Source organism: Stegostoma tigrinum, chromosome 12 (genome assembly GCF_030684315.1).
Source record: "Stegostoma tigrinum isolate sSteTig4 chromosome 12, sSteTig4.hap1, whole genome shotgun sequence".
In the NCBI taxonomy this organism is placed as follows: Eukaryota; Metazoa; Chordata; class Chondrichthyes; order Orectolobiformes; family Stegostomatidae; genus Stegostoma; species Stegostoma tigrinum.
In genome coordinates, this window is record NC_081365.1 from 46055136 (window position 1) to 46076425 (window position 21290).

Consider the following 21290-nt stretch of genomic DNA (forward strand, 5'->3'; position numbering starts at 1 on the left):
CTGTGGGTGAAGACCACACAGTGATGTGTTGAGCTTTTCAGCCTGTAGCTAGTTTCCCAGCAGTGCAGAAAGAGCAGTGGCACAGCTTGGGCTTGAGCTGGTGCTGGGCTTCCAGGTCTTGGTAAGTGGGGGTATGAGTGGTAATTGAAGACCGAGAGGGACATTGCAAGTCACTTATTGGAAGCAATTGGTGGCCGGTGAGCACAGGAGGCAAAGAAATGACATATAACGAGAGGAATTGTTTGATGGTCAGATGCGAAGTGATTGGAAAAAATGGGAGTTGTGAGGACGTGAGTTGCAGGAAGGAGGTTGAAGTCTGGTATCAAGGTAAAGGGGACAGACACTGGGAATCTTGAGATCACAGGAATGGGAGACAAGGAGAGCAACAGAAATAATAGTCAGAATGATACTCTAGAGGTAAGTAACTGCTTTATTTCGCAGGCACCCTTTAGAGTTGCATTTGCAAACCCAAGGACAAATCAATAGAACATAGAAAAGTACAGCACAGTACAGGCCCTTCAGCCCACGATGTTGTGCCGTGGAATAATCCTAATAAATGGTGCATGTTGACAGGGAATTTACTGCTGATGGCAAGTATTTTAAAACTTTGGTCTAAAATGTGAGCACCTAACAATTGTTACTAATCAAGCTTCCTAAGGTTTCACTATAGTGGACATGAAGTGTAAATTAGGCTTTGGGCTCCTTCTTTGTATATGCAAATTGCCTAGCACCAAATGTACAAGAATGTAGTTGATGGCATGTAATGAGATTTGGATACAAAATTAGCTTGGGGGTAGAAGACAGAGGTAGAGGATTTTTTTTCACACTTGAGGCTGATGACCAGCAGAGTGCCACAGGGTTTGGTGCTGAGACTACTGTTATTCGTCATTTAACCAAATGATTTGAATGAGAATCTAGAAAGCGTGGTTAGTAAGTTTGAGGATGACACCAAGGTTGGTGGTATAGTGGACAGTGAGCAAGGTTATCTGGGAATACAATGAAATCTAGATCAATCGGACCATGGGCTGAGAATTATACATGGAGTTTAATTTAAGTAAATGAGAGGTATTGTATTTTGGTGGGCCAAATCAGGGCAGGACTTATAACATCAATGTAGGACCCTGGGGAGTGTGCCAAAAAAAAGAGATATAGAGGTACAGGTTCATAACTCCTTGAAAGTAGAGTCACAGATAGACAGGTGGTGAAGAAAGCTTTAGGCATGCTTGCTTTCATTGGTCAAAACATTGAATATAGGAGTTGGGTCATCTAATTGCTGCTGTACAAGATGATGCTGAGGCTACATTTGGAGTACTGTATGCAGTTCCTGTCTCCCTACAAGAGAAAAGATAATACTAAACTAGAAAGAGTGCAGAAAAAAAATACTAGGATGCTATCTGGGCTGAAGGGCTTGAGTTATAAGGAGAATCTGGATAGGCTGGGACATTTTTCCTGGAGCGTAGGAATTGAGGGATGACCTTACAGAGATCTACAAAATCATGACAGGCATAAATAAGGCAGATAGCCAATAGCTTTTCCCCATGGTAGGGGAGTCTAAAACTTGGGGACATTGGTTTAAGGTGAGAAGGGAGAGATACAAAAGGATCCAGAGGAGCAATGTTTTCACACAGAGGGTGGAGAGTGTCTGGAATGGGCTGCCATTAGTAGAGGTGAAAGCAAGTACAATTTCGAGTACCTATTTGGATAGGTACATGAATGGGGTAGGTATTCAAATGGGGCTAGTTTAATTGTGAAAACTGGGTGGCATGGATGAGCTGGGCCAAAGGGCCTGTTTCCATGTTGTGGACCTCAAAAAGAGAAAAGAATTTTACTTTCACCTGAAAATTAAATGTTTCAATAAAATTGCACAGTTAACCAGCACTAATTGAAAGTGATAATAATAAATAATAGAATAAAAATCTTGACGACTTTATTGCGTCAAGAACATTGTGAAAGTAGCATTTTCAAAATGATTAAGAAACTTAGCAAGATCTGAGCATAGGTCATTAAGCTTCATTGCCTATGTGTTGAGTGTTTATATGTTATGATATCAATCACTGTTAGCTTGGGGTAAGGGTAGTTTGCTGCCAATATTCCCTTTCCTTGACTGGGTTTAAGAACTTACTTGATTTACAACTTACATTAGTGAATTGCATTGTAACAAAGACTATGAGGGCACCTAGGAGATCTGGTCTGTTTGAGTTTCAAAGCTTTTCTGTCTTTTTTTTCATCCAAGGCCTTCTGACATAATCAGATTGATTAAAGCTGAATGCAGTCATTACTCTTAACCACTTCAGAACTATTACCTTTGTACAACGTTTCCCCAAAGATTTTCCCACAAAGTTATCATTTATACATTCACGTATATAATTTCATTTATCACTACTCATCACATCCCAAGTCACTAATGTCACAAATCCAAGCTGCCTCAAAATTTCACAATTCTTCCAGAATGTGTTGGAACTTGGAAAGTTGGTAGCATGGAGGGCTGTAGGCCCTGACTGTTTTTTTTGGTTCTGCATAGTCTATAAAATAGCTCTGCACTAGAGGACATTTTAATCTCTTGGATGTCCTTTGCAGAGGATATTGTTCTTGTTTAATACATTATCTGGTTGAACATTAGTTTTCTCAGTTTCTTTTGAAGAACATTTCCCTCTTTAATCAGGTAGTTGCCTCATAACATTATCTAGGGATATTTAATCACATGTATTTCCTTCATGGAAGGTGGGCCTGTGTTAAAACAAGTATGTTTTTGTGTTGGAAGATTCAGGATTTTGGGCCAGGCTATTTCTTCTTGACTGTTTCTTGAATCTGTTGACATTGGTCACCCCATCTCAATGTTGCTTCCCATGGAATCATATGCAGCCCACCTGTGCGAGCAAATTTTCATTTTCAGTCTGTTAATTTGCCTGTGCTGAAGTATGTAAACACTTTAATATTTAAAGTGGGTTGTATATCTTCATGCACCCTCCGTGGTTGTCTTACTGGTAAACCTAACATGTCACATTCTCAGTAATGTTACTTGAGGATTACTGCTGACCCAGCTCTATCATAAGCACCAATAACTCTGCTGAAATCTGACAAACTTAAATATCCCTTTTGAACTTGAGTTGTTTTTAATATGACATCAAATTTGAACCTGCTGTTATAGTTCACCAGTTTATTTTTGCCTGAGCAGTTTCGGTTGAAGATTGATCAATTTGCTCATTTAACAAATACTGAACATTCTTTCTCTCCCTGTCTACATCTTCTCACAAATGTTGCAGGTCTGGTTGTATCTGTGGGGTGAAAGCAGAGTTAATGTTTCGAGTCCAATGACCGTTCTTCAGAACCCTTGATCTTCTGAATTTTTGGAGAAAGACCAGTGGACTTGAAATGTTGACTCTGCTTCCACCTTACAGATGCTGATTTTAGCCTGTCATTTCTGTTTTTGTTTTGGATATCCAGCATGCACAGTTCTTTGTTTTATTCTCACAAATTTTGTTGGCTTGTGTCATCTGAATTTTCTTCAATTCAAGTTGATTGGATTGCCACTTTCTTCTAGAAACACACTGGGATCTTTACTAATGCTGGTGTCTCTACAACATCTTTGTCTGATTAGTTAGGTGGTGAATTTTTTGTAGTTCTTTAACCATATCCTACTTCTACACACGTCTGGATATGCCATATAGTTTTATAGATATAACATTCTTTTCTGACAGCTGGGCACTGTTTATGTCTGTGAGGTTTTCCGTTACCACAGTGGTGACATTGACTCTTAGTATCTGGTGTCTGGCCTCTTGTTCATTTTGACTTGACTTGTATATCTTAATGATTTTTATACCTTCATAGGCTGAATGGATTCTATTGCTCTTCTGTGATAAAGTTATTCACTTCTTCACAGCATCTCTCTGTGATTCTTCCTGTTATTTGCATCTAGCACAATCAGAATACCTTCCATAAAATTTTTTTTCATAATCTGTAATAATTCTGATAAAGGCTCAGAATAGTTCTAACAACAAATCAGACCCTTATCAAAACTGATTCCATAACTCAAAAGTCACAGTTTTACACTAATCTGCAGATTCTACACATTCCCCTGAAGCTGAACTATTCTGCCAAATCTTGGTCTTTTACAAATGTAACTGTAAAATCTGCCACACGGTGTTATCTCTCCTGCCATTTCTACCGAATGTAATCATGGTTTCTTCTTAAGGCTTTTGACGTCCGCACTATCCCAATGTTGTTTTAATCTCATTCTCAAATAGATTGTTATTTTTCCAATTTAACATCATTTTTGTATTTTCTTTGTCTTAAAATGTTTTAATTCCATAATATAGCAATTTTGTATCATGGCGTACTGGGAGCTTTCCGGCATTCTGACAATCAAAATTGAGTTTCAGACTATTTATTCAACTGCTTTGCCATATACCCCATTCCTCTTGCCCACTAATCCAAACAACTATGAAGAATCCAACACCCCACTCCCACTATTCCTCAATAGCCCAAGGTCCAGGCTTAACCTAAACCTTTGTCCCTCCACTGCTTTTCTCCAATCTCTCTTGCCTATGAGAATTCAACTCTTTTGGCTCCATGGTCAGGCACTCATTTTGTTGGAAATTTCTTTAGACCTCCTGATTGCAGTGTTAAAGTAATAAGATGCATAAATATAGACAGCAGGAAACTTTTCTGAGAGTAGTGGTGGCTATAATCAGACATGTAACCTTTCGGACATAGTGGGAAAAACTGAAGATGTTGCCTGTGAGCATTTAGGAATGGGCAATAAATTCCAGCCTAGCCAGTGATGCCCTCATCCCATGAATGAATAAATAAAGGCCTCTCTAACCTGATTTTTGTTAGCTTTCTAATATCTCTTTCTTTGACAGAATGTCTGTTTATGCTTTAATTAACTTCTGTGGAATGTTTTGCTGCATTAAAATGTACTAAATAAATGCAAGTTGTTGCTGCCTTTGGTTGGCTATGCAAAACGAACAATCACCAAATAAACAAAAATGATTTGAGAGACATCCATGGAATTCTACCTGGCAGGTTAGTTAACTTGTTATTCATTTCTTGAAACATGTGTGTTTCCTAAATCAGTTCCTGTGATTTGAGAATGCAAAGCTGCTGCAGTAAACATGAAAATAAATTCAATTTTGAAAAAAGTATGGGGAGAATTAGCAAACTCACCTGAGCACCATTGTATAGGGAGTCATTTCAGCTGGGGGGGGGGAGGTAGGGCATTGTGGGTGGGTTTGGTGAAAGAGAAAAGTAGTTGTAATCAGTGATAGCATAGTCAAGGGAATAGACTCTCTTCTCTGTGGCCAGGATCAAAGGCTGTGTTGTCTGCCTGATGTCTCAATTCAGGATATCTCATCTGGACTGTAAAGGAACTTGGAGTGGGTGTGCTAAGATCCAGTTTTCATGGTCAATGTTGACGCTAATGATATAGACAGAAACAGCAAAGAGGTTCTGCTAAGGGGGAATGAGCTAGGGGATAAATTAAAAAGCAGAACCTAAAAGGTAATAATCTCTGGGTGACTACTTGAGCCACAGCAAACTGATACAGGGTCAACCAGATTAATGAGGCAAGTGCATGGCTCAAAGATTGGTGAGGGAGAAAATGGGTTTGAATTCATTGGACATTGGCATCAGTACTGGGAAGGAGGGAGCTGCTGTGAGGGGGCAGGCTCCACTTGAACCATGCTAGGACCAGAGCCCTGGCGAATCACATGACTAGGCGGATTTATGGATAGGGCTTTAAACTACATAGCGGGTTAGCGAGTTTTGAGAAGATTTGTAGCTCAGGTTGAGGTTCTGGATGTGAGTTTGCTCGCTGAGCTGGAAGGTTCGTTTTCAGACATTTCGTCACCAATCTAGGTAACATCAGTGAGCTTCCAACAAAGCGCTGGTGTTACGTCCTGCTGTCTATTTATCTGGTTAGGTTTCCTTGGGTTGGTGATGTCATTTCCTGTGTTGGTGATGTCATTTCCTGTTCTTTTTCTCAGGGGATGGTAGATTGGCTCCAAATCAATGTGTTTGTTGATGGAGTTCCGGTTGGAATGCCATGCTTCTAGGAATTCTCGTGCGTGTCTCTGTTTGGCTTGTCCTAGGATGGATGTCTTGTCCCAATCAAAGTGGTGTCCTTCCACATCTGTATGTAAGGATACGAGTGACAGCGGGTCATGTCGTTTTGTGGCTAGTTGATGTTCATGTATCCTGGTGGCTAGCTTTCTGCCAGTTTGTCCAATGTAGTGTTTATCATAATTTTTGCAAGGTATTTTGTAGATGACATTCGTTTTATTTGTTGTCTGTATAGGGTCTTTTAAGTTCATTAGCTGCTGTTTTAGTGTGTTGATGGGTTTGTGGGCTACTCTGATGCCAAGAGGTCCGAGTAGTCTGGCAGTCATTTCGGAAATGTCTTTGATGTAGGGGAGAGTGGTTCTGGTTTCTGAGCCCGTTTTGTCTGTTTGTTTGGGTTTATTGCTGAGGAATCGGTGGACTGTGTTCATAGGGTACCCATTCTTTTTGAATACGCTGTATAGGTGATTTTCCTCTGCTCTGCGTAGTTCCTCTGTGCTGCAGTGTGTGGTGGCTCATTGGAATAATGTTCTAATGCAGCTTCGTTTGTGGGTGTTGGGATGGTTGCTCCTGTAGTTCAGTATTTGGTCCGTATGTGTTGTTTTCCTGTAGACGCTGGTTTGAAGTTCCCCATTGGCTGTTTGCTCTACTGTGACATCTAGGAATGGCAGTTTGATGTTGTTTTCCTCCTCTTTTGTGAATGTTATGCCAGTAAGGGTATTATTGATGGTCTTGAAGGTTTCCTCTAATTTGTTTTGTTTAGTGATGACAAAGGTGTCATCCACATAGCGGACCCAAAGTTTGGGTTGGATGATTGGATGATTACATAGCGGTTGAAGGGTGAGTTCAGTAGTGTGGAAAATTATGGAAAATGTTCAAAGGGAGAAGGCTTAGGAGAGGTTATTAAAGTTTCAGAGCAAGTAGTAAAGCCGTGAGGCTAGTAATCCAGAAGTCCAGCCTAATGCCCTGGGCTAACAGCCTGGTAAGGCCCTGGGGAGTGTCACTGAACAAAGACAGTTTGGAGCCTACTGCACCTCTCATCCAAGTACTAACTGGTAGAATTTAACTCAATTCATAACTCTGGAATGTAAGTTGGCTTCAGTAATGACATAGTTCTTTGAAAGTTGCATCACAGTCAGACATGTTGGCTAAGGAGGCACTTGTTACAATTGTCTTCATGGCTCGGATCACTGCATGTAAGAGTTGGGACATCACGTTGCGGTTATACAGGATGCTGGTGAGGCTACTTATGAAGTACTGTGTACAGTTCTGGCCATATTACTATAGGAAGGATATTATTACACCGGGGAGGGTGCAGATATAATTTGCAAGAATGTTAGCGGGACTGGTGAGTGAGAGTCATAACGAGAGGCTGGATAGCTGGGACTTTTTTCATTGCAGAACAGGAATTTGAGGTTTATAAAATCATGAAGGGCTCATATAAAATGAATGGCAAAGATCTTTTTTCTAGAATAGGGGAGTTCAAAACTAGAGGGCATATTTTTAAGGTAAGAGGAGGGAAGTTTAAAAGGGACCTGAGGAGCAACATTTTCACACTGAGGGTGGTTTGTATGTGGAATGAATTACCAGAGGAAGGGGAAGTTGCAGGTACAGTTCTAATATTTTCATGACATTTGGACAGGTATATGCATAGAAAAAATTTACAGGGATATGGGCCAAATGTGGGCAACTGGGACTAGTTTAGTTTAAGAAAACTGTTCAGCATGGACTGGTTGGACCAAAGATCTGTTTCTGTGTTGTATGACTCTATGACTCTATAACATTCCATAGACCCGCAAAGCATATTATGGAACTGAATAGATGTATAAAATCATCAAAAGATTAATGGGATTCTCAGCATTACGTCACATTAGTCTAGATATTGCTGGGAGCAGTGAATGCTCATAGACTTTCTATAGGAATTTTTCAAAAACAACAATAATTAAAAGCCAAAAAAATGAGTTTACTGGTTGTCACTGGATTTCTGTGGTGAGAGAAAGAAAACTAACTGGACATAGATGCTTCCAAACCCACCTGAGCATAGCTCCTTCAACATTCTTCAGGAAAATCTATTAACAGTGTTGACAGAAAGAAACACATTGCTGTCCTGACTGATAAAGAGAAGTGCAAGTAATCAGAGCAGGAAACTAAGTGAGAAATGGGTGCTTTAAAATAATGGCTTATAAAATCACTGTTCTTCAGTAAGATAGATGACTCAATCTGTTTGGAATATTTCCTTAAGTACTCAATAAAAAGTTATAATAATTTCAAAATGACTTACTGAGGTGCTGTAGGATCTGAGGTATGAGCAGAACCATTCTGTTTTTCTTCTGATCTCCCACTTCCCTTGTATTGCGCTGAAACGCTGGAGTTAATTTCGATTTCTTCATGATTTGCAACCTCAGAGTTATTCTGCTCAACTAACTCTGATTGTTCAAATATCTGCTGTTTGGAAGGAGTCTCAAGACAGGTTACCTTTAATGTTCTCTCACCTTTCTCCTCAGCACTGCTGCCAAAGACTGCTGTGATATGCTTACTAAGAGACTCCTTTTCTGCAGCATCATTCTGATTTGGAATTGGAGCTCCATTCTGATAGTCAGTGTTAAAATCTGGGCTGCTGACACTCTCAGTTTGGGGTGGAGCTAATGATTGTTCTGGTTTAGGCTTTGAGGTTCGACTAAAAAAACTTCCCAATTTCTGTCGAAGACCTTCCTCAGGTTGGTTCAAACCACTCGTCGGAAATAATCCAGTGGCTTCACTAGCTGTTGGTTCCTCCTGCGCTGAAGGCTTCTCTTTGTCCACAGAACCCTGAAAAACCTTTAACAATGCAGAAAGAGAATAGGTCAGTGCAGCTTTATGTTGTAAATTTGGTTTTCGTTCACTTAAATAGCAATTTGAAAACTCATTCTAGAAATCAGAATGGATGTTACCTTTGCCAAGTCTGTAAACAATTTATTTGCAGACCCAGAGAATGTCTGTTCATTTATCTTTCCAGCTTTTGGGTTCACCGCAGTTTGCTCATCCTTAAGACTAGAACAAAAATAGCATAAAGCAAACACAATAGCAAATATAATAGCAGGCAAAACAAATTAAAACATTGAGAAAATCACTGATAAAAGATGTGAAGTAAAATAGTCTTAAATGGATTCTTGCCAGTGTAGCAAAATAATACGTTAGAGCAGTAAAAAGGATTCAGTTACACGCTTTCATCTACCTTCACCTTCCTGATTTTTTTTTTAACCACTACGCCAAGGTAATTCTTTGAAAACTATTACACATCTGTGCAATTGTAGGGCAGGAAATGTAGGAGTGTGCCATTCAGTTCCTAGAAAGAGTTATTTAGTGTCCCCCCAACTCTTACAGATTTCAAAAGCCCCTGTCCAACTTTACGACTTGAACTATTCCCTTGTAGGTTAGTCATGCAATTATGGATTGCATTTGTAGAGACCAAACACGGGCAAGATGGACTAAATGGTCTAATTCTGTGTTGGAAATTTCTTGTGGTTTTATGGTCTGGTACGTGTTCTATCTTTAAAGCATGGTGAGGTATCAAATGAGCTGCCATGTCCTGAATACCAACTATTGGTTGCTTATAATATTTATTTTCATGAGACGTAGAGTTAATTTCAGTGTTTTAAAAGCTCTACCCTATGGATACCTTTTCAAAATTGCAGATTTTGTCTTAAATGAGAATAAAAAAAACGAGGAGTATCTCAAAAACATTTTTAAGAAATATAAGAACTTGTATTGCAATACACTAAGGAGTTGCGAAAGTCATTACAAGGAGCTTTTGTAAAAATAATCAAATTATCAAGTTCCAGTGGCACAACCAGAAAGATTAAAAGGCAAAATTTCAATGTGGCTTATATAATACCTTGTTTTAACCTTGGCAGAAAATAGGAAGAAACCATGAAGTTAAAAACTTGCACTTATATGGCGCCTTTTACAACCTTAAGAGTTATGGTGCAACTAGCTGCTTTGGTCTTCCCTTGCGTTTCTGCTAAAGTCACAATAGAAGATTGAAAGACCTAAATGAGAAATTCCAACTATTGCTTTGAAAGCTCTCTTGGCTGGCTATTTGTAATTAAACTCTAAATGATTATATTCATATTTATGACATTGCTACAAATTATTAACTGAGGGATCCTTCCCTCCCAGGGTCAACGCCTGAGAATGAAACAGGGAGTGTTCATGGTGTGTCATAACTGTTATACAGTATTATGACTCTGCTAGATGATTCAACAAGACATTCACTGTGTTCTCCCATTGAAATGAATAACCACAAGAATGCAGCCTTGCTAGATTGAGTCTGCACATGTAATAACAAGCTCTTATTTCCACAAGGAAGAGAAACAACTTCATGAAATTAATTAGCATAATCAGGTAGGACTTTGTGGTTCTCTGAAATTACTTGTTGGACGCCCTGGTTTAAATGGCTGGTTATGTTTTCGACAACTGTATTTAAATCAGTCTTCTGCAAAAGTTGCTGTGGACAATTGGATAGCCACATGCGGAAATTCAAATAAGTCAATAACAGAGCAATAAACATTTTTAACTTACTCAAAACATAACCAATGTAAATGAGAAAAATGCAGGACAAGCCCTTTTAGTAACGTCATCCTGGAATTTCGGTATGTAAACAGTCCCATTAATAAAAACCACACCTTGAAACTAATCGAAAGGATATTATTTCATACAATTCATTTCCTTTCACAGTAATCTTTTGTGAATTCTGTAATCAACTCCAGGAGAAAGACCCCACATAGAACCTATTGTATTAACATAACATTGACAGGTCAAATTACAGAGCAGTCAAGCAATCTTTGTGACCAATGACAGACTGGCAACTATTTCATTGTTAGCTTGGTGATTGATACTCGAAAATCTAATACTTTTATTATGCTTCTTTAAAGAAAACAAGTAATAAGTTCTCTTGAACAATTTTTGTTTCCTGAGATGCAAATCTAACCTAAATGTGAATCGGATAGCGTATATGTGCTGTCACTGGGCTAGGAATCCAGGTATCCACTTAATGTTCTGGGACAAGGCTTTGAATTTCGCCACCGACTTGAATGTTTTTTTAAAAAGTGAACTAACAGCCTAATGATGACTATGAAATAAATTACTGTCTATTGTCATAAAAACACTTCTGATTCATTAAAGCGTTTTAAAGGTAGGAAATCTGCTGTCCTAACCTGGCCTGGCTTACAGCAAAGTGGTTGTCTCTTAACTGACCTCAGGGCAGTTTGGAATAGGCAACAAATGCTGATGACTTTTAACTATTAAGTTGTGCCAAACCACTGAAAAGTCCCAACAAAGGACTGAAACTGGAGGGACTACCTTGGCATTGACCTAGACACAGGGAATGACAATGCAAAGACCTCCTTACCACCACCTGGGGCCTAGTGTCAAAACTGGGAAGTCTATCTGCAAAAGCCTGATGTTGTCATGATTGTGGAATTACATATGACAGAAAATGTCCCAGATAATACCATAACCATCCCTGGTTATATCCGGTCCCAACAGCAGAACAGACACTGCAGAGACAGTGGCACAATGATTTATAGTGAGGATGGAGTTGGCCTGAGAGTCCTCAACATTGACTCCAAATCCCTGAGGTCTCATGGCCCCAAGTCACATATAGGGTAAGAAAGCTCCCACTGCTACCAGATACCGTGTCTGCCCTCCATTGATGAATGAGTATTCCCCCGTGTTGAACAGTGCTTGGAGGAAGCACTGAGGGTGGCAAAGTCCATTGTCAAGTGTGGCTCAGCAGTACAACTTTTTCTACAGCTGGCTAACTGCTTAAAGTCATAGCTAGACAGGGTCTGTGGCAGGTGGTAAAGGAACCAACGAGAGAGAAAACCACACTTAACCTCACCCTTACAAATCTGCTTGCCACAGATTCATTTGTCCACGACTTGGTAAAAGAATGATCCTTGCACAGCCCTTGTGGAAACAAAGTCCCATTTTCACGTTGAAGATACCCTCCATCATGTTGTGTGGCACTGTCATCATGCTAAATGAGATAGTCCTAGACCAGATCTAATAACTCAAGACTGGACATCCATGAGATTTTGTGGGCCATCACAGCAGCAGAGTCACACTCCAACACAATTCACAGCATCATGGCTGGACATATCCTCCACTCTAACATTACTATCAAACTAGGACATCAACCCTGGTTGAATGAAGAGCTCATGGCAGAAGCTGCACCTAAAAATGAAGTGTCAACTGATGAAGCAATACCACAGCACTGCTGCATGTCATAAATCAAAAGCAGCAAGTGATGGACTGAGCTAAGTGATTCCACAATCAATGGACCAGGGTTAATATCTGCAGTTCTGCCACATGCAAATGAGAATAGTAGTGGACAATTAAACAACTTGAGGAGAGAGCTTCATAACCTTCCCATTCTCAATAATGGGGGAGCCCAGCGCATTAGTAGGACAAATAGTGGGACAAATCCAACAGAGCCCCATTAGCCTACTCTCTATTATCAATAAAGTGATGGAGGGGGTGATCACCAATGCTCCCAAGCTGCAATTGCTTAGCCATGACCTGTGCAATGCTGCAGAGTTTTTTTCTCCTTCAGGGCCACTTAGCTCCTGACATTATATTCTTGGTTCAAACATAGAGTTGAACTCCAGAGATGAGATGAATGCAACAGCCCTTGACATCAAGGTGACATTTGACCAAATGTAGCATCAAAGATCCCGAGAAAAACTAGAATGAATGAGAATCAGGTGGGAAACTCTCTGCAGATTGGAACAATAACTAACACATAGGAAGATGGTTGTGCTGATTGGAAGTCAGTGTTTTCAGTTCCAGGATATCTCTGCAGGTGTTTCTCACGGTAGTGTCCTAGATCCAACTATCTTCAGCTGCTTTTTCAAACTTCATAATGTCAGTGATGGGATGATACTGACAATTGCGCAAAGTTCAACACTATATACAACTCCGCAGGTATTGAAGCAGTCTACATCTAAAATGAAGCAAGGTCTGGACAATATCTATGCTTGTCCTGGAAAGTGACAAATAACTTTCATGCCACACAAATGACAAGCAACTGCCATCTCCAACAAGAGAGAATCTAAACATGTTAACTTCCAATGACATTACAATCACTGAATTCCCTCCATATATATGTATGTCAGAGGCCAGTAATTTCACAGGTCTAGCAGTTATTTGATTTAAGACTCACCCAGCTCAGTCAGTAGTGGTTCTACCAAGGAGTTCCTGGTGAAAAACTTTGAACTCTTCCACCCATTGTTCATCACCTATTTTCTCAAAGTCTGTCCACCATCTACAGAGTGCATGTGAGGAGTGTGACAGAATACTCTTCACTTGCCTGGATGGGTGCAGCTAGAGCAACCCTCAAGAAGTTTAACTACATCCTGGACAAAACAGCTTGATTCACTGTCACTCAATCCACTGACCCTCAATATTTATTTCTTCACAAATAATGCACCATAGTGGGATTGTTTACAATCTACTGCATTGCAGTAACTCATCAAGGTTCTTTTAACAGCATTTTTTCCAAGCCTACAACCTCAGCTACCTAGAAGGATATGGGCATCAAATGTATGGGAACACCACCAGTTGCAAGTTCACCTCCATGGTTCATTCTCACTTGGAACTATATCACTGTCCTTCATTGTCACTGTGTCAAAATCCCAAACCTCCCTACCTAACAACATTGTGTATGCAAGAAAGTGAATCACTGCCATCTTCCTTAGGGCAATTGTTATTAAGCAAACGGTGCTGGACTACGATGGCATATCCTATGAAAAGATGAGAACGAACTTCATTATTGCGAGAGACAACCCAGTGTGGAGCTGGAGGAACACAGCGGGCCATGAAGCATTAGAGGAGAAGGTAAGTTGACATTTTGGGTTGGGACTTCTGAAGAAAAGATCCCGAACCGAAACATCAACTTTCTTGCTTCTCTGATGCTGCCTGGCCTGCTGTGTTCCTCCAGCTCCATACTATGTTATCTCTGACTCTAGCATCTGCAATTCTTGCTATCTCTTCATTATTGCTATTCCTGGGTCTGTCGTGTTTCATCAAAAGGGCATATCCACCAGTGGCGGTGGCAGAGTGCTATACAGGCAGGATGGAGTTGTTCTCAGAGTAGTTAACATTGACTTGAAACTGCATCAAGTCCCATGTCAGTGGGTCAAAAATGCCAAAGAAACCTCTACTGAATGTCTCCTATTGCCCTCCCTATGGCCCACCATCCCCTCATTACCCTCTCTCTCAGCTGATACATCAGTACTTTCCCATATTGAACACCATTTGCTAAATGCACTGAGAGTGCAAGGACACAAATGTTCTCTGGGGTTGGGGGAGTTCAAGGTTCATCACCAAGAATTTCTTGATAGAAACATTATTGACCAAGCTGGCCAAACTCTAAATGACATAGCTGCTATCTGCAGCAGGCGTTGAGGGTGTCAAGAAGAGGGAGAAACATACTTGACATCATCATTACCAATTTGTTAGCTACAGTTATACATGTCTACAATAGAACTGTAAGAATGACCACTGCACAGTCCTTGCATAAATTAAGTCCTGTTTTCATGTTAAAGATAACTTCCATTGTGTTACGTGTACCACTGCGCTAAATGGGATAGACTTCAATCAGATCGAGCAACTCAAGTCTAGGAATCCATAAGGTGCTGTGGGCCATCAGCATCAGGAGAATTAGATCCAACCACAATCTTGTAGCCTGGCATATTGCCCATTCCAGCATGACCATCAAACTGGGAGATCCAAAGCTGGTCCAATGTTAATGCGAAAGGCCATGCATGAAGTAGCATCAGGAACACCTGAAAATGCAGTGTCAACCTGAAAATAGCAGCATAGGATCACTTGCATGCCAAGCAGTATAAATAGTTTATGATAATATAAGACTAAGATATTCCACAATCCTGGATGAATTCTTGGCTCTGCAGTCCTGATACATGCAGTCGTGAATAATGGTGGACAATTAATTACTGAAGTAGGTGTGGAAACTCCATAAATATGCTCATTCTCAATGATGGGAAATTCCAGCACAAAAGCAAGGCTAAATCACCTGAAACAATCTTCAGCCATAAATGCTGAGTGGAAATGTATCTTGGCTTCCTCCCAGGTTCCAAGCATCATAGAGGCCGGTTTTCAGTCATTTCAATTCAATGCGAATCCAGGAAAAGCTTTCCATTTGTTGCACTCATAGCTAGCACATAGAAAGATGGTTGTATTTATTGGCGGTCAGTCATCTCAGCAATGAAGACATCTCTGCAGGAATTCCTCATGGTACAACCATCTTTAGATGCTTCTTTAATAACCTTCCCTCCATCACAAGGTCAGAAGTTATTTAGTTCAATGGTGATGACCCAATGTTTAGCATCATTCTTAACTCTTCATACACAGAAGCTGTCTGTGCCCATAGGCAGAAAGACCTGGACAACATATACGGAGATAGTAAAAACTGCCGATACTGGAGTCAGAGATAACACAGTGTGGAGCTGGAGGAGCACAGTGGTCGAGGCAACATCAGAGGACCAGGGCAGTTGATGTTTCGGGTCAGGACCTTACTTTAGAAAAGTTTTCTGAAGAAGGGTCCTGACCTGAAATGTCAACTTTCCTTCTCCTCTAATGCTACCTGGCCTGCTGTGTTCCTCCAGCTCCACACTGCATTATCATGGACAACATATGTTTGGGCTGATAAATGGCAACCAACAAAAGAGAATCTAACAATTGTCCCTTGATATTCAAAAGCACTACCATTGCTGAATGACCCACTATCAACATCCTAGGGCTACCATTAACCAGAAACAGAACTGGAGTAGCTATATAATTACACCTGGCTCCCCAGACCATGCCCATGATCTAAAAGCGTAAGCCAGGAATTTGACCAAGTACTCTGCACTTGCAGTTGGTGAATGAAGCTCCAACAACACTCAAGAGATTCAACACCATCAAAGACAAAGCATCCCATTTGAATGGCATTCACTCCAGCCACCACCAATGCAAATTGGCAGCAGTTAATTTTTCCAAGCCCATCAAATTGATCATCTAGCAGGACAAGAGCAGTGGGAGTATGGGAAGAGTATCACCTGCCCACACCCACCTGAACAACTTATATTGCTTTCACCTCACTGTCCTGTGTGAAAATCATGAAACTCCTTTCCTAACTGCATATGGCTGTACCTACCCCATTGACTGCAATGGGGCAACAAATGCTGGCCGAGCCAATGATGCCCATACTTCTTGAAAGAATATTTTAAAAGATTCATGTGTGACCTACTGCATAATTCTTTTTCAATGCAAAGACTAACTTGCATTTTCTTTCAAATATCCCACATCATTTATGATCAATTTGAACATTTTAAAGTCTATTCTATGCCTGAAATATAGACCTGTGTAATTTAATTTCAAGACTACTATTTTTACCTGAAGTGACTGACATTGTCACCGTGAAACCTGCGACAATGTTTCTTTAGCATGGCACAAATTGAGTAAGGTGGTTCAATGACTAAACAAGATAATATTTTAATGTAGTTTAGAGCAATAATAAAAATCCTGTTTCATTTCTATCAAATAATCTACACCTATCTTCTGCTCATAAGTGCCTATGGATGTTTTACCCATATTTAACATAGTTTTAGATGTAGAAAGTATCTAGCAAAGATGTTTAAGAGAATACTTACTTTCAGCATTTGAAAGCAGATAAATACTTACTTGACTCAGGCAGTTGTGATTTGAGTAATAAATTTGAATGCTCTTATGTCGCCCCCTATCTTTACCAATTGTACCTGCGTACCTGCAGATATCTCTTAGGAATATAAACCACTTATCACCTGAACACAAAATCCATTCTCATTGCTCACGAGATTCAGTTCAGGCAACGGTAGAGTCATACTGCACACAAATGGACCCTTTGGTACAACCAGGCCATGCCAACCATAATCCCAAACTAAACTAGTCTCACCTGCCAGTGCTTGGCCCATTTCCTTCCAAACATTTCTTATTCGTGTACTTATCCAAATGTCTTTTAAATGTTGTAAACTGTACCCATATCCAAGACTTCCTCTGTACGTTCACTCCACATACGAACCACTCTCTCGAATCATTAAAATTTTGTGAAACAGATTAGATTTTAATAACGCAGCACTCCACCTACTCAATTCACTTTGTTGCCATTTTCCTACTTATTCATCAGAAGGATATATGTTCTTACGCTACTGAAAATATCTTACACTTTAAATATAGAGAGTGATAATATGACGGTGCTGTAATCTATCTTCAAACTGCGGTTATATCTCGTGTCCTCTGCACAGATTTGTCCCACTCACCCTTTACGGCTCCAAATCATCGACAGGTGCCTCTCACTCACTTTCTCGTTTTTGTAATCCTCACACACAGTCTTTGTCCCCTTTTCCACACAGATCGCCCCCTTAAGCTTCCTTACCTATCTCCGAAGCCCCTTTTATCCACCTACCCTGGCTCCCTTTTGCTATTCGTTTGTATTGATATTCCAGGTGTACAAACTTAGTTCTACTACTCTCTCTGTAGTAACAAGGAAGCAAAGATCCTCGAACTTGCTATCAGTCCAAAACTTTTATCTATTGTAGTAAGACAATGGTTCATTTTGTTTTACATGCCCAGTTGCTCGCTAAAACAGGTGACAGGCGGCTCTCTGATTTACCTTACTGCTTCGGAGGTAGGTTTCGTTGGGTGACCCTCAACAGGCTTGTTCGAAGAAAATAGTTTAGACAAGTTTTTTGCGACGTCCTCCTGCCAGACACTGGATAGTTTAAACGCGCTCATTTCTCCCCAAAGACGAAGGGAGCGGCTGATATCTCAGCCAGTCAACTTGGATGTTGCCCTGAGCTGGGCAAGAAAACGCGAGGTTAAACTGGTCAAACTTGTAAGGCTGGGCTGGAAATGCACGATATTGTTAGTAGTCAAAAAATCGTGTAGGAGGAGTTTCTCTACCCTAATTGTGTTTTCAAACATGTATACCCACTTCAAGATAAAAATGTTAATCGTTCTGTGCTGTACTGTGCTGCACATACTGGTGATGTAGCATCTTTATTTTTCTATTTTTGCTAATGTATGTTTGACTTTGATCCCTGGGATGTAATCTTCTGTTCTGCAGTAGAATTGTTACATTGGGATCAGAAATGAGTGTCTTATTAAAAAAAACCCAGTAACATTGCACCAGTACAAGACCAGTGTATTTGGTCCTGCCACCAATGATACTGGCAATTTTGCCAGTAACACTGGTCCTACCATTGGTGGTGGTATGAATCTGCAGCATTAAATGTTATCTTTGAGGTTACATTGCTGTTGCTGCCCTAATAGATTCTTCGTTTTCCTGATGTGTTAGGAGAAGTCTAAAAACCAAAAGAATTGTAGATGCTGGCAATCTGAAACAAAAAAACTCAGAAATTTCTGGAAAATCTTAGCAGGTATGGCAGCATCAGTGGAGAGAAACCAAAGTTAACATTTCGGGCCCAGTGACCCTTCTTCAGAAGTGATGGTAGCCTGAAAAAAAAAATGTTTTTTATACAGAAGATTGGGTGGGAGAGTAAAGGACAAGTGGAGATAGAGCCCAGAGAGTGAGAAACACTTGGATAAGGAGTGGAACTTCTCTTAGGAGTCTGCATGGCAGGGTATTTGTGCAGCAGAAGGTGTAAGGTGTATCTAACAATATCAAATGCACCACTCATTTAAGTATCTGTAAAGAATTTATATCTTATTGATAATACAATGTGTAAGACATTATCAAATGAAACTATACAGAACAGAAGGACTGTTAATGCAATAAATAAGGAAAACAACTATTGCCATTCTCCCCCACCCCACACCATCACCACCACCTCCAGACATAGCTAGCTTGCTTGAATTTCCTTTTCTGTGTTTGTTCAAGTCTGTGATTTTTCTCAGAAATATAACACTGAACCAAGACTTGCTCCTTGCAGACCTCTTTGTTGGACAGCCCCTTGGGGCACTGATGGTGACCAAACAATCTGGGAGGGAGAATCAGGGAGGAAATAATACCAATAATAGCAAGTAGTAGCTGTGAGCATGACAATATCACAGGGGCAGGTGGAACATTCAGAACTGAGATATTAGTCAAATATGCTGAAGAAAGTATCAAGGGCTGGCGAGTGTGTCATTAGGAATTATTTTCAGTGATGAGCTTACCTTTGACAGCCCTCAGCTTAAGTGGAGAAAGTGCAGGCTTAGTTTGGGGGAATTTCCACACTGGCCCAGAGAGTGCATAGTTTTCAATGGCTGGACCTATTCCGCAGAATCTCAGATCTCCAAAGTTCAGCAGCCAGGTTCTTCACAAGCATTGAATTTGTCCTTGAAACTACAACAGGCTGCCATTGCTGCTCCATTATGTGCATACCACCCTTAAGTTGCACCTTTTGGCGGAAAAAAAATCAGTCTTCTCCTCTGAACTCTGTGGATCATATAGCCTGAATTTGTGTAAAGTACATGCACAAAGATGATACTCTTTAGATTTGAGGACTGCTGCGAGAAGTTCAGCTAAATGACACTGGAGGTGCTTTATGAACAATGACTTGGTGCAATGGGGGAATACTTACCATCCCATCCATTGGAGTATACAGGGTCTCGGCTTGGGCATCTGAATATTCCATGCCAGTCATTTGGTGTGCAGGGTTCTCATCCCCCTGCACCAATATTGGTTGGATTCATGATTTATGGAGGCTGTGCTATGGGAGACAAATTGAAAAGTTTTTCATTCTCCTTTTACCTGGATGAATGAAACAAAGTAGCAATCAATGCCTTTGGCAAGAAAAACTTAGTGTGTGCTGTTGAGGAGTTGCTTCTGGAAGCGGCTATCGTGGTCCTGCAGCTTGTAGCTGCTGTGTAGCCGACAGATTATTGCTACAGCCTCCTGTAACACGAGTCTAGAACTCCACCTTCAGTATGAATGTTTGTGCATCATTTGATTCAAACTGCAGGGACGTTGCATATGCCTCCAAGTCAGGTGCAGCTTCTTTTGGTGGAGGGAGCATTCAATTCATAGTCCACTCTGATACAGAGTGGAGGGATAATGGTCTCATGCTGTGAACCCTGAACTACAGGGAAGCCTGAATATGATCCTGTCCATCAGGGTCTACAGCAGTTTTCTGCATTCCTGCTCTACCTGACCTTTCTTGTGTTTCTTTCAGAAAAGACAAATTGTAAGTTACTATACAGATCTATCTCAGTTCTGCAAGCATACACAGCGATGAGACCAAGTGAAAGTTTGAGCACCTACCCCTGTTTGCACTACTGGCCTTCATTATTTTCTTGGCCTCGTTGATTTTGTTCTGTAGGCTTTGAACACCATCACTGTCAGACTCAGAAGTGCTGTCCCAGACAGGTTCCTTCATATGGGTAGGCTTTATAGTACTCATTTGTGGGACCCCTCACACAATCTCCAGAATCAGTCCTCTGACTTCCCAATGCTGGCATTGTGGAGTTGGTGCTTGAAATCTGCAATGTCCCTCACCATGGAGACAGTTCTGGACACTGTCTTTTCATCCAAGAAACAAGGGCATAAAGAACAAAGAAAATTACAGCACAGGAACAGGCCCTTCAGCCTTCCAAGCCTGCGCTGATCCAGATCTTCTATCTAAGCCTATTTTCCAAGGATCTGTACCCCTCTGCTCCCTGCCCATTCATGTATCTGTCTAGATACATCTTAAATGATGCTATCGTGCCCGCCTCTACCACCTCCACTGGCAACACGTTCCAGGCAGCCACCACCCTCTGCGTAAAGAACTTTCCAAACGTATCTCCCTTTGGCATGTTCCATTACATCAGCAATTATCTGAATAATGTGAGGGGAGAGAATTAAATAAAACTAGACAACATGAGGTTTTTCAAAATTTGTACATGGGACAAGAGCGCTATTGACTAGGCAGCATTTATTGCCCAGAGGGCAGTTAAGAATCAACCACATTGCTGAATGTCTGGAGTCATATGTAGGCCAGACTGGGTAAGGATGGCAGTTTCCTTCCCAGAAGCTCATTAGTGAGCCAGATAAGTTTTTCTGACAATCAAGAATTGATTCATAGTCACCATTTGATTCTTAATTTTAGATAATAATTGAACTCAAATTCCGCCATCTGCCATAGCAAGATTCAGACCTGGGTTCCCAAAACATTAGCTGGGTCTCTGGCGATAATACAACCACATAATGCTACCGGTGATAATACCACGAG

The 21290-nt window shown here is 40.7% G+C and overlaps 1 protein-coding gene across 2 annotated transcripts in view; it reads right to left on the reverse strand.

The window, feature by feature from the left end:
• The window catches only part of LOC125457070 (uncharacterized), a 97462-nt gene extending 79545 nt beyond the window's left edge, over positions 1–17917 (reverse strand). For both annotated transcript variants that reach the window (XR_009446558.1, XM_059650321.1), the window contains exons 1-3: positions 17750–17917; positions 8988–9087; positions 8339–8874 (exon numbers count right to left, since the gene is read on the reverse strand). Coding sequence is in view for 1 of the 2 variants with exons in the window: in XM_059650321.1 (XP_059506304.1) it covers positions 8339–8874; positions 8988–9087; positions 17750–17871 (758 nt within the window). In the remaining variant the exon portion in view is untranslated. The remainder of the gene's footprint in view (positions 1–8338; positions 8875–8987; positions 9088–17749) is intronic.
• Between the last annotated feature and the right edge of the window lie 3373 nt (positions 17918–21290).